General features: G+C 39.6%; 1 protein-coding gene across 3 annotated transcripts; it reads right to left on the bottom strand.

The window, feature by feature from the left end:
- Positions 1–2,492: 2,492 nt before the first annotated feature.
- On the bottom strand, positions 2,493–8,757 carry LOC148022770 (uncharacterized). Of its 3 annotated transcripts, XR_015693539.1 has the most exons (7): positions 8,664–8,757; positions 5,998–7,892; positions 5,785–5,887; positions 4,766–5,319; positions 4,479–4,577; positions 3,870–4,054; positions 2,493–3,503 (listed from the first exon to the last, which is right to left on the bottom strand). XR_015693539.1 is itself a non-coding variant. In XM_087695702.1 (6 exons), exons 2-6 carry the CDS (start codon positions 7,813–7,815, stop codon positions 3,486–3,488), a joined length of 2,592 nt encoding a protein of 863 aa, XP_087551828.1. In that variant the 5' UTR covers positions 7,816–7,892; positions 8,664–8,757; the 3' UTR covers positions 2,493–3,485. The 3 variants fall into 3 exon arrangements, 2 of the variants coding, with proteins under 2 accessions (XP_087551828.1, XP_087551827.1); XM_087695702.1 differs by lacking the exon at positions 3,870–4,054; XM_087695701.1 differs by lacking the exon at positions 2,493–3,503 and having other exon boundaries at positions 3,511–4,054.
- Between the last annotated feature and the right edge of the window lie 5,436 nt (positions 8,758–14,193).

The raw sequence follows: 14,193 nt of genomic DNA, 5'->3' as shown, positions 1-14,193 counted from the left end.
TATCTATTAAGGAGGTTCAACAAGAAAGACCAACTCCCCTTTCAACCCACCAAGGCTCATTCAAAGGGGTATCAACAAACCATTTGATTGGTCTTACAAAGCCATTCTATCACAAATTCACTCTTGGTTATATACAACTAACTCAAAAACAGAGGCTTCGTGATCCATAAGAACTACATCAAAAAAATTGCAATAACGACTTTAAAAAAGCAAGGACATGGAGGCTAGTCATGTCCTTCCTTAAAAGGGACTAGTTAGCCTAGTTGGCATTGCCAACCAAGACTAGTAACTATGCTTCTCGAGGTCGGCATCATTGTGAAGCTTGTGAGCCTATACCTTGTCCACTTCACTCTTTTGTGAACAAAGGGAAGCAACCATACTATCACGTAATTGCTTTCCTTTGCTTACAAAACAAAAAAACAAAGGGCATGCTCTTCATGAAATTATGTTTAATGGTTTGTAATTCAATGATTGCCTTATAAAGTAGACTTATTGCATTTGATCCTACTAATTGCGCTTAGTATAGTTGGGATCATTGCAAAGCTCACAATGCTATCCCATCCCTCGCTCACTTCACTTCCATTTTCTCACAAAAACTAATACAAACAATGTTCTTTGTGCATAGTGGAAGGCACTCTCTATGCACAATGATGCATTATTTTAATCTACATGAAACTATGTTAAATTCTTAAATATTAAATGTTGGTTTAATGAGAGCCAAACAATTCATTTCTATAACAATTTTTATATCTTCATTTTGTCAAGACATTCAAATAATGCGTCATTTAGTACCACTCTATTTGCCCCTCATTGTAATTTAAGTTGTGTGGATAAACACATCATTGTGAAGATCATGAAGTTGTGCCTTAGTAGCAACTACTTTTTGTTTTGTAGTAGGGATTCTTCCAAGAATGAAGCTTCCCACATTTTGGAAGATGATCTTCAATCGAAACACTACCTCAAAACAAAACCCTTTGCAAGCTATGAACAATGGCTAGCATTTATACTTCATATAAGAGTCTTCCAAAACATAAACCTTCAATTCCATTTGCTAATGATTAAGGTGATGGGAGTTCCATGAAATTTGACATTTTGGTCTCTTTAAGTTGCAAAGTTCATGCAATCCCCTTCTTAAAATGCAACATGTGATTCAAGATTATGTGAGGAGGCTCCATCTAGTAGTAATAATACTTACAAGTTGATGTTGATTGTATTTTCTAAATATTTTGATTTGCATGTCTTCTACCATACCCAAGATGTATTCTATGCATAGACAATCAACTGTAAAGCTCAAATAGAACCTAAGCAAGAAGAATGACTTATATGTTTTCTCAATGATTTCATGAGTTTTGGATGTTTCTTACCTAATCCTTCTATGAATTTTCTATTTCACTCTAGTCTACTGTAACAAACATATTTCTGTCACTTTGGGCTTCCTAATCTAATGGGATGGTTTCACAAGCTATCCCTTCTTAAAAAGGAGAGTAGACCACCACTCAATCCTTCCAAGAAATGATCCCTTAATCCTACCCAGCAAGATAAGATGATACATATGTTCATGCATTCTCTGCTCTCAAGAATCTTATCCACATTGTGTGAGATTCTTTACTATTTTTAGTAGGCTATATTTTTTGCAACATCTGAGAATAGGTAACGTCTATATCACCAAGCTAACTATTATGTGGGCATTGCTGCAATGAGTAGCAAAAGTAGTTGCAAGGATTGAAAGGTTGTAGTCTCAATTATGCATAGTTTCACTATCAGCACAAAGGGCGCATGATCTAATGCATGGAGAGAATAATCCACCCAAAGTTAATGTCGAGCATGCAACACGTACCATCCATGAGTCTGGTCCAAAGACTATTGAATGTTTTATGATGGTACGTGAAAACACAATACATCTAGCATGAAGAGTTTCAAAAGATCTGCCGCATCAAAGAGCCTTCCTGACTCCATTTTTGCGATTCAGGTTCTAAAGGTGTGAGAATATGTAGTATTGTCCTGAACTGGCTGCAAAAGAGGCTACTAAGAAACAAGCTAGTATGGCTGTTAAGAGGAAAGAGGCTAATATGGTTGCTACAAATACCTTTCCTTTATATTTGGATCCTCTAAAACTTGGCCACTAGCATACCTTAGACTTCTCTAATTCCTTCACAATTAGGTCCTTTAAAACAGAACTTAAACGTGTAACAGTTGCACCTAAATCCCTCCATACATGTTAGATTTAGAGCTTTTTACTTGCTTTCAAAAAGGATGCAGTCAGTGTTCTTTGACAATATAAGATGTCTGTGACCTCAAACCTACACAGAAGAGTTAAGAGTGTAGTCTACATATGAATATTTCCTGTCTTTCACAATCTACTGAAGCCAAACTTCATTTCTTCATCTCACTGGTAACAATTAGATCTCTAGTTACATTCTCGTCATCTCAAAAAACCTGATCCTAGATTCTTTTACCCACGAGAAAATTGGAGCACATGAGAAGGGATTGAAAGCAAGGTCCTGAATACCAAAGCTACTAGCGGCGTTACATTACGTGAGATAAGGCATATGTTCAATTACCAATGTACAGAATCAGCACTTCTGATTTCCCAACGCTACATTGTCAGCACTATATTGCAGTTCCCCAGTGCATGTAGGAGAATCTCTGAAACTTTATCTCGCAGGACTTTGATATGTACAGTAATTACCAGGAGAGCATAGACCTTTCATATCTAATGTCTATATCTACAATTCATAGATGACACTTCAATCAGTTCCCTGAGAGGAGCATCACTGAACACCTTACTGAAGGCATTAGCATTCCAAAGTTGATCAAATGATCATCAGGGACCTGTCAGCGTGGTTCCAGTGTCTGCCTGCTTCATCCAGAATCTTTCCTACCTCAATTTGTTAACTTGCTCTAGTGAAGAAGTTCAAAACTATTTTGGGGCTCATCATCCACTTGCAGTGCTAATGATTGCAAGATGCGCTGAGCTCTTCAGCTCTTTCAGAGTGGCGGACAGCTTGAGCATTACAGCAACCTCTGCAAACTAGTTCACACAGATTGTCTATACATTCTGATTTCCATGTTCATTTTTACCTGGCACCTCTCCAACGTGTTTCATCCAAATCCCAGTCCCATCTTGAATTATTTTCACTTACTCCAATGACCAAGGATTTCAAAATCACTCCACGTTCATAGTCCTTTCTTTTGCATTGCTAGGAGCGATTGCATATTGTGTGTTGAAGCAGCCATAATATGAGGCCTCTTTTGGGAACAGCTGACAGCTTGAGCAATTCAGAGACTTCTGCAAGCTAATTCACACAGCTTGTCTGCAAGAGTCACTTTGTTGCTGAGTTCTTGACTATCAGCCACACTCAGCTTGCCATTTCCAGACGAAATGCACCCACTCAAGACTGGGCTCTGGGCTCAGGATCAATGTGAGAATGAAACACCTTAACTTGGCACAGCTGACCACCTGATTCCTCTGCAAAAGTCAATCTTCATGGTTGTTGCATGTGCTGCAAGTGTAAAAAGGTACTCATGAGCAAGCATAGTGTAAACAAGTCACTCACACACTAGACTAACCTTGCACTACATCAAGAAAAAAAATTGTTGGGCTTACACCTTAGAACAGAGAGGCACTGCAGCAGGCACCAAACTAATCTTGGACGACACATGAACTTACAAAAACATTTAACTGCATATAGTAAAGCCATTTACACACAAGCCTAGATGGACAGTTCAACATGCAAAACGAAGGGGCATTGAGCTGACATGTAGATGGATGATTGGCTCTGCCAAATCCACATGATGGACAGGTCTGGACAGGGGAGATCCCCTGCCCAAGCAACAAGCCCACGCCCAAGTAGGTAGAAGACAATCACCTTTATTAAAAGAGGGGTAGGGCATCTGGCAGGACTTGAATGGCCAACCAATCTCCACAAAGTTTAAAGCTCCAACAAAATGGCCAGGCATGTTTTTCTGATGAGTTTAGCCGCACCCAGTGTATAAACAAAATAGCAGACAGCTTTCATGGTGGATGGGGGTTTTTGCCCAGTGTGTAACCAGCCTAAGCCACCCAAACAAAAAGTTAAACCTGTCAAGCACATAATCAAGTACATGTGATCGCAGAGTAACCAGTGCAGTCCAGTGGAGCAGAGCAACAAGTGCAGCCAATTAATAAAACAAAAATCACAAATCAACCAAGATACAAACCTTAGAGGCGCCCTTAAATTTCAAACAAATGAAAGCTAGAGATACAAAGAAAACCGTGTAAACACTTGCTATAAAACACTAAGATGTGAGAAACAAACTTCCAGAATATTATTTCCTCCGTCGAATTCTTGGACCTCTTACACTTGACAACATTGAATTGTGAAAGTAGTTTCCAATGAGAGTTTCTTATATTAAGAGAATCATAGACTACTACTTACAAAGGAAAAGAAATTGTCACTTGCTACATGGCTCATCAGAGACTATATTTTGTCACTTACCATGACTTTACAATAACGGTTACAATCACGAGCCATCTGCACCAACCACTTCTCTGCTCTTTCTTCTGTTAGCAATGCCCTTTTGGTTGCACTTCTTACCTGTAAGTCCAACAGATATTACGAATCTCTCTTAAGGTCTCTCAATTTCAAAATTGAAAGACATAGGTCCAGCTAATTTTCACAACAGTCAGCTAACAAAGCTTCAAGCATGCATATGCAGTAGTAGGAAGAAAACTCAAGCAGGATCAAAGCATAAATCTCCAGCCAGAAACCACAAAAAGTTCTACCTTGTCCACACTCCATATAGTACAATCTCTGGATAAGCCTGGAGCTTCAAGGAGCTTCTCTTCCAGTATGTTCCTTAGTGAACCTAGCTCCTTCAAAAGTTTTGTTGTCAATCCCTCAATGTCATGCATCTGCCGCTGTGAGAATTCCGACGCATTTTTGGCACGTAAGCGCACAGAAGCACAGTCCACACACTCACACAGAGTTTGACAGGTATGACAGGATGTCTTCAAAATTCCCTTGGTAGGGTTGTTACAATTTCCAGCTACAGTTTTGGAAGGCTTGAGACAAAGCCTGTCAGGGTTTCTAGGTTTGCTGTGACTATTGTCACAGCCCGAAAGGGATGAAAGTTTGGATAGAAGATTCCTTGAAGAGGTTGGCTTTGGCAGAAGGCACAAGAAGTCCTTATTATGACAGGACCCAAGCAAAACTTCTTTTGATGGGGTTGAGTCCCTGATGGCAAAGCCCTTTTCTCCTATTGATGCACCATTCCACTGTTGAGAAAAGTTATCTTGCCCAATGTAGCCCTTAAAAGATTGAGGTGGCCCTTTCATCCCTGCAAAACAACAAGACGTGTTATAGGAATCAGAATGAAAGACTGCACAAAAAGTGGTACTTTTGATGAGCTTTTGAAATTGTAAAATTTATGTTTAAGTGAATATGCTGCTATCTGCTCAATATGAGATATCCAGATCAGTCAGGTCTTGTTTTATAAAACAGTTTTGAATTAAATTAATTTCAGGATAATGCAACATACTGTGAATTCAAAGGCAAATTGACATGCTCCAAGACATCATGACTAATGTAACTAACAAACATGGAGAACCCACGACAGCATGATATTGAGGGCATTGAATCTATAGCATGCATGATCACTGCCAGGCATGCAACCCAAAGACTGATTGATACAGGGTATATTCAAACTTACGGATTGGATTATTGAGGGACATTCACCAGGTTCTAATTCCACAAAACTAGCATTAAAGCTTAACACTTCATGTACAGTCGAATGGGGACATACCTTGATCCTTACATCGATTAGGAGAATGATTTTCAAGGCCATTGTAGATAGTTGTGCTTCTGGATGCTAGAAGGAGCTTCTTTGTCGATGCTGGAGAAATAGCCTGTACCATGTATAGGTAGTAATGAAGATTATCAAGAGCTCCACTACTAGTTGCAGTTCTTAATATTTAGGAACAAAAGAGTTCATGAAAAGCTGTGAAAGGCCACTTACTTTTCTTTTACAAGGGAGTTTGGCTGGCTTATACTGCATCACATCCTGCTCATCATCATAATCAAGCGACTCCATGGCCACCAAGCTTTCTGGAAAATCAAGAAATCCATTCTTTCTCTTACTGTTACATTCATGCTCCTTAACATCACTCTGTGGAAACTCAATACCCGGAATCCTACAGTCTTGGTTTGTTGTGTCCTCTGTTTGAATTGCATGCATATCTCTGTGTGATAGGTGCATGAATTGAACAGCACTATCAACAGAATCAGTAGGCTGAGTGGCTTTTATAATCTCTTTGTCTGACTGCTCAATAGAAACATGGCTGTCTTCAGCTGCTTTACAGTGGGACAAATCTGTCCATAGGCCACCTAAATGAGAAACCAGTGAAACAGGCTCTGGCATTTTGGGGTCAGAAACTTTAGTCTTTATTGTGCAGGGTCTGAGAGCACAAGACCTTGGGTCAAAACTGCTAGATTCCTGCTGTAGGATAGAAGAACAATTAGATAAGCAAGGCTGGAGATCAGAGTTGTGGATTAAGTGCTGTTGTGCACTACAGTTGGAAGCAGCAGGACAAGTAGAATTTGAAGAGCTGCAAGGTTTCACTGCCTGGGGATTCAAGACATCCTCATGATTATCTGTTGATGATAAATCTGAAGAGCAAATATCTGAGTCATCTTCTAGCACTAAGCATACTGCTGGTTTGACACCCGAGGCCTCGTTTTCACAAGAAAAGCTGATTTCATCATTTTCGTCATTTTTAACTTCACCATTTGGGCTTTCATCCTCTTGTGGCTTCCTGTAGAGGTCCTGTTCCTGATCTTGTTTTTGCACATCTCCCCCAGTATCCTGCAATTCACAAGTGGAAGGCACAGACTGAGAGTTCAGTTGGCATATGTTGAGCCCAACAACTTCCTGCTCTGAAGCACCACTGCTTTCCTTCTCCTTTCTAAACAACTTTGAGTCAACCACTGGTGCAGTGTTAAAATTAGAAGCTGCTATGGCAGCAGAGATTGCAGTTGACATCAAACTCTTCTGCTCCCTCTTTGATGCTGCATTCTGGCCTTGCTGTAAGCAGATTCTTTTGTGTGTAGATTGTCCCAGATGCTTTTTACTGTAAGACTGCCACATCTGCAATGTCCAGTCATCATGAGAGTCTCCAGAATCTGATGCAGATAAAGTCAGCTCACAATTTGACAAGGCCTCTCTTGTTCTCTTTCTTATTCTGGTATCTCCATTCTTGCTTAGCTTCTCCTTGGAACAAGTATTTGAACAGACATACTCTCTGACATCATCAGTAGATTCAGTACTGTTGGAAGTAGAGGAATCCAAATGTAGCTGCAAGGACATTGATGATGATGACATCTCATCCAAAGCAGATGACATTAGGCTTCCAACTATGGTGCTACGCTCAATGCATGGTCCAGAGTTTAAATCTGCACAATACATAGATGACAAATCCATGCAGTTTTTCCTTACAGCACAGCTTCTCCTGGACTTCTTCATTTGCACTTCCTTTAGCATCGATTCTTCAGAGTTATTATCATTACTATCAGAATCCATAAACATGGACTGCATTCGGGAGGTGGTTGGTTTGCATTCTGCCACAGCAATATCTCCCTTAACAGAACTGTCTAGCTTGGTTTCTTGCTTTGTGCTCGAAAGATGACCAAAGTCAAAATGAGCATCACCTACTTTCATTTGTTTCATTGTGTCATCTTGTGAGCTGCAGATAATATCATGCAGGGTCCTTAGCCTGCCTCTCCGTTCACTGTCCAAACTAAGGATCTTAAGCACAGTGGACCCACAAACTTTGTTCATGTACCATGTGTTTCAAGAATCTATTAAAGCATCAGACTGGAGACCATGACTGTTGGATGGCTCAAAATCACAGAAAGCTGCATATATTCACAAACTACAGATTGAGGATGATGGTAGTAACCTACATAAAAACATGATAAAAAAAGATGACATATCATAGACCAATATGTGATTAATTAAGGAGGTGTCGAGTGACACAAGAAGTTTTAGACAAATTCTCTCTATAACTCCCAAATTGTGAATTACGACAACATCATGAGCCTTTGTGAGGGAGGGACCACATGCCGAGCTAGGTGTGGTTGGAGGCAGGGGGCTGCTGGCCTTGGGTGGGGGCTGACAGTCCCCCTGCACCTAGCTGGGTATAAAAAGCTAGGCTCTCTGATAACCGTGACATATATAAAAAGCTGACTCTTTCTTCAAATTTATTGCTGCTTGCAAGTCTACAGGCCCAAAACAAGGTCTGAATAATTTCGACGTGAAAAACACGGCTATCGTCATTATAATACTGACATCAAACATGGCATTCTCAATAGACAAAAGACACAATGAACTCAAAATTCGAATCCGAAGCCACTATCTGCCCTGCAATAGCCAGCATAACTGACCGAGTTCTGCATGCAGAGATGCTTCAGTCTGATACCAAAGCTGGGTGAGGGATGCATTCACTGGAGACAAGCCATTCGAGCTAAGAACACGTGATCTCGAGATGCATTGAGATGCAGAAGATGTCATGCTTCGATCGATCAGTGACACACGTGATCTCGAGATGCATTGAGATGCAGAAGATGTCATGCTTCGATCGATCAGTGAGTACATGGACACACAGAAGAAAAGGCGCCATGGTTTACCTGAGATGCATTTCGTCATGGCGTGATCAGCACTGCCAAAGCCCCTCTCCCTCTCTCTCTCTCTCTCTCTCACATGAGGAATAATAGCCTTTTGTGGTACTGGATCATTTGGCGGGAACTCTAATTTATCGTTTAATAGTTAATTCACCACCAGTTTCATTTGCCGAATAAATATTCACAGTTTGCAAGCTTGCGTGGCTACGCCAAGAAATAAGGCCGGATACACACTGGGCTGTGGACGGACGCAGGGTGGGAAAAGAGGCATCCGCTGCCCTACGTGTCAAAAGGCCATTGGGTCTGATTTTTGCGGACGGCGGACACTTTTAGGCGGGGGATCTTCCCCGCCCCAAAATTCGGGCGCACCCAATGTACAAGACGACAACACCTTTCTCCAAAAAGTGGCATGCGGGACTGACAGGAATTGAACCCCACCAATCCCCTCCACTTCTCATTCATTACCAATGGGTCAACCTCTCCTTTTGGTGAAATTCATGGGCGCAGTTTAGTGTGTAAACAAAGTAATAAACAACTTGCACCTCCTGTCCGTCCATAGCCCCGGTGTGTAACCGGCCTAAAACATTAACAGTCTCAAGAAGCAATAAGTTATTATATATATACACTAATCAACTGCTTCTTCACTTGTGACCTATGAGGTGAGCTGGTTATGCCAGCATGGGTGCATGAGTCTTTTGATCTACCTAAGTTCGATCCCAAGGATAGTTCATAGTATTTGTCTCCCCTGTATTGGGGATCCTGGTATTTTTTAAAACGACCTCTTTAAAAGATAATCATATTTTAATGGTTTCAGAGAATTCATGTACACTAACCAATTGCTTCTTTGAAAGAGAATCATATTTTTATGGTTTCAAAGAATTCATGGTGTATCTTTGTGAGAGAAGAGTGCATAAGGCAGCACTTAATAATCGAAATCGTTTAAAGCAAAAGATCAAAACTAAAACACCACAATGAACAAGTGAAACCTAGCCAATGGGGTTGTAGCAGAGGGGGTTTGTTGAGTAGTGTGGATACATGAGTTGAAGTATATAACACATTCTCATACCAGTACATGATGCACACATGTACTTAGATGAATCGTAACCAACGGACTTGTTATCCTCGCAATCGAACATGTACATGTGTTTTGTGTCCCCTCTTAGCCCCTCATAAAGTTCCTTACATGATTAGACACATTCCTATGAGGGCATATATTCAATTGCACGAACTTATACATAAATGCTCAGCCATATAATTTTTTATTGTCCAATAACAATCACTTTTTAAATATATCATCTATCTTTTATCTATATATATATACTACACTATATTGACTATGGCTTTGGTAACCTCTGAACCACCACAACTTTACTCGACCAAATCATTGGCAAATTCAATTAGGATTTGTATTTTACAATGAGTCTAGGCAATCAATCTCTCTCTCTCTCTCTCTCTCTCTCTCTCTCTCTCTCTCTCTCTCTCTCTCTCTCTCTCTCTCTCTCTCTCTCTCTCTCTCTCTCTCTCTCTCTCTCTCTCTCTCTCTCTCTCTCTCTCTCTCTCTCTCTCTCTCTCTCTCTCTCTCTCTGTGTGTGTGTGTGTGTGTGTGTGTGTGTGTGTGTGTGTGTGTGTGTGTGTGTGTGTGTGACAACAAAGCAAGATCTTAAGTACTACTTTAACCAAATATTTTTATATAAATGTAATTAACAGTATAGATTGAAAAGAAAAGGTTACAAAGTTACTAGCATTTAACAAGGAAATTGTCAGAATCATTACATTACAGGAATAACAGAAACATAAAAGAGAGAGGAACCATTTGATACTTGCAAACCAATTAGATAGATTTAGTAAGGATTTCACAGTCTATCCTACATCACATGCAACAACAACAACCACCCCCAATTGTTATCCTTGTCACTCATACAAGCTTTTGTTACCTTGTTTTTCTCCTTAGAGAAGCAAAGGATGATAGATCACCATTAATGTAAATTTTTTAGAGCAAAGCAAGGTTGGGATCCTTACACTTGACAAAGTGCACAAAATGAATTGAAGAAGAGTGATATATGGAGTACTCGAGTTTAGACGTAGTGTTTATATGTTGGCAACCCCATAAGCAAGGGACTGAAATAATAAGGGATAAAGTTATATTGTTAGAGTGCATATCAAAGATCCCATCAATATTTATGGTTGTAGCCATTAATAACTATGAAAGGACTATAATAAGCTATCATTAGCTAAAAGAATTGTCATTGAGTCAAATAAACAATTTATCTCAGTACGCTTAAGTGGTGGGGGCATGGGTATAACCCAAATAAGCTACTCAATATTACCTTAGTATGAGATTCGAATAGCTCCATTTATTTTCTTTTTGTTTTAAAATAAATCATATTTCTTGCAAGAAAACATCTTTACATGAGTTCAAAAAAATTAGTAATTAAACTCTATATATCAAAGCAAGCACCCACCAGTGTTTTCTATGGTGTTTCAAAGCGCCAATGGTTAGAGTATGAGTGCACTAAATAATAGAGAGGATCCCACAATGAGCATATGATAAAGGATATCAATACATAAAAAACAACCAGTTTTTTTGTGAATAGGTAGCCTCCAATTTTATGAGCCATTAACAACACCAAATAATAGAGAAGCTCCATAATGAATACATGGTAAAGGATAGTAATGCATTTTGTATTACATCAAAAACATCCCAAAATGCATTGGGTGTAGAGATCACTTGTGATAAAGCATGATGCTCCTAATCTACATGCTCCACTTCATCACGATTGTCAAGCAATTGCCCATCACGATATCCATGAAAAGTAGCCACATCACTTTGATAAGGACTAAAAAATGGAATATCTAGTATTCTCATAAAAAATAGCATAGAAGGGCACCCTCAGTTAGTAGGCATGCACTTATGTAGCCATTGTATGGAGCTAAGAACCTTGGCATGGAGGCAACATTCGGAGCATAATTATTCATAATAAAGCTTTGGAGTAGAAATGTAAACACTACAAATTAACAGCCTTAACTATATGTGTATTTTAAATAGAGAGCTTACATGAAACAAAGAGAGACAGGAATACATGTGAAGAATAGAGAGTCTAATACTACTATGATAGGCACAATTTGTGAGACGATGATCGTGTGCCCAAGAGGAGAGTCTACTACTACTATGATGTACATTTCAAATGAACTTGAAAGGAAGCTTTCCTTTTTTATCATAAGTATCAATGGAAAGATATTGCAAAGTGCAAAATATTGTCAAATTGAGGAAATTGGCAGAGACGGAGACAAAGTGATCATGATTAAGGAAATAGAAGTCATTATTTGAAAAGTCAACTTGAAGTGGTGTATTTGCATAAATAGTGAAAGGTGAATTGTCTTGGTTCCAAAAGAACATGGTAGGACTGGGAACATTCACCAACAAAATATCATCATAGAAGGTAAAGGTACGGATGAAGTGTTTGAGAATATCAAACCATTGTAAAGCCACTAAGTTTTTGCAAAAATTGTATTCAAAGAAGAATAAGTATAGGTTATACCATAAAGGTGAGCAACTAAAACCCATTGGGAACCCATGACATTGCCTTTTTATAGCAGTAGCGATGAAGATGTAGGTATTATTGATAATCCAATCACCGAGAGAAGTACAATCATCAAGAGCTAGAACAACCATCAAGAGTTAGAGTAACCTATCATTTCTCAAGGAGGATCCATAATGCCAAAAAATGGTCATTCTCAATAAAGAAGACATTGGGTTTTCTACATCTAAAAGCCATAGAGATGATGTTTCTAATAACCTTGATTAGGTCATACTCGTTGTTGTGTGGGATATTTTCATAATATTTATTTATATCATCCAAGCAACAACTGAAAATAGATGTAGGAAGGTTGATAAACACTTATTGCCTAGAGTTGATGAGCTGATAGGACTAAATTTTCAGGCCTAAAAGTATGTAGACTTGCTCATTAAGCTTGGCTACAATGTCTTTCATTGTCTCATTATGAGCTTCAACAATGCCAATAGATTTCATAGTATATTTAGTATAGAGAGAATGGATAACATTTGTGAGCCAATGAAAATCATTTTTCTGCACTCTAAAAGTGCACATAAGTATATTCAATATAGAGAGAATGGATAACATTTGCGAGCCATCGAAAATCATTTTTGTGCACTCTAAAAGTGCACATAAGATATGGCAAGTAGTTAAAGGGTGAAATCTGCTCGTCTTTTTCTAACAAGTATTGAATTCTATCAATGTGAGCATCCCCAAAGTCATTTGCATTAAATCTTTTTATATCCAATATTTGTTAAGGTTGATCTCATTATCCTTGGCAATATTATCCAAGTTTTCCATTTGTAGCTTGAGCTTTCTAGAGCTCTTCGTCACCAGTCGTGGAGATCTCTACCAATCCTGGAGTAGCATGGCCCATGGTTTTGGAGCTTGCCGCCAGACGAACTGACTAGGTGCCACTAGGTAGCCCTCTTATTGCTCATAGTTAAGGCTGGTGGCATGTAGCTTGTGCCGCCTCTACCAAATCCACTACCATATTAGCTTGCAATAACTACTGTTGCCATCTTCCACCACTAGACCCAGCACTAGAGCATGGAGAGAGAGAGAGAGAGAGAGAGAGAGAGAGAGAGAGAGAGAGAGAGGCTACCTCGCAAGTGCCACCACCAGACCCATTGCCAACTTGCAGGGTGGCCTTTGCTAAAGCGTGGAGAGAGAGAGATAGAGAGAGAGAGAGAGAGAGATGGTGAGAATGTTAAATTGATTTATTAATTTAATCGTCAGTTTATTACATAGGTAGGTTACTATGGGTGAGAGAGAGTGTGCGTGTTTTGTTAGTAATATTATTAATATATACTACTTTATTATCTGAGCTACAAGTTCGAAGCACCAAAGAGCTCCCCAACCTTAAAACTTAATGGAAAAAAGTTAATGGAAATTTTGAAATTGCCCAGCCCCTCTTCATTAATAGAAAAGTCAATGATTGGTGATGATTGGAAAAGCGATGGAAAGGTACGTCACTTTCCTCATCTCTCTTTGTCTGTGTCTCTCTCCATCTCTCTATCATTCTCCCATCACGTAGATATTGTTAGTAGAAGCAATAGGAGGGTGGCAACACGAATCAGCAGGAGGGTCTTCAGCAAAGGTCAATCTCTCTCTCTCTCTCTCTCTCTCTCTCTCTCTCTCTCTCTCTCTCTCTCTCTCTCTCTCTCTCTCTCTCTCTCTCTCTCTCTCTCTCTCTCTCTCTCTCTCTCTCTCTCTCTCTCTCTTTCTCTCTCTCTCTCTCTCTCTCTCTAACTTTTGGAGCTCACCATTAGGTCACGCGTAGATGGATCGGCAAAGACTACATCATGACATGTGTAGCAACGTAGAACTCGTGGTCATTGTTGAAAGATAAGCATAGGAACTCTCCTTACACTAGAGAGGATAAGGGTAGCTAGGTGTAAAAGGGCTGGAGGACAGGGGAAACCCTAAGCCTAACTCCTTCAATGGCTATATAAACAGCCTAAAGTACACACTCAAGTAGA

This window comes from Lygodium microphyllum, chromosome 16 (genome assembly GCF_053477565.2).
Source record: "Lygodium microphyllum isolate KBCC chromosome 16, Lygodium_microphyllum_v1.1.10, whole genome shotgun sequence".
Taxonomy (NCBI): domain Eukaryota; kingdom Viridiplantae; phylum Streptophyta; class Polypodiopsida; order Schizaeales; family Lygodiaceae; genus Lygodium; species Lygodium microphyllum.
Note: the sequence above shows the minus strand (reverse complement) of the source record. Positions and strands in the feature narration are given on the sequence as shown.

What these genes read in the sequence shown, in the direction of transcription:
- LOC148022770 (XM_087695701.1), bottom strand. Translation starts at nt 7,815, where the DNA reads ATGAACAAAGTTTGTGGGTCCACTGTGCTTAAGATCCTTAGTTTGGAC. An exon ending in AACTCCCTTGTAAAAGAAAA is followed by an intron (nt 5,888 to 5,997) that starts GTAAGTGGCCTT and finishes TACATGGTACAG; the next exon opens with GCTATTTCTCCAGCATCGAC. An exon ending in ACCGTTATTGTAAAGTCATG is followed by an intron (nt 4,055 to 4,478) that starts GTAAGTGACAAA and finishes TGGGTGGCTTAG; the next exon opens with GCTGGTTACACACTGGGCAA.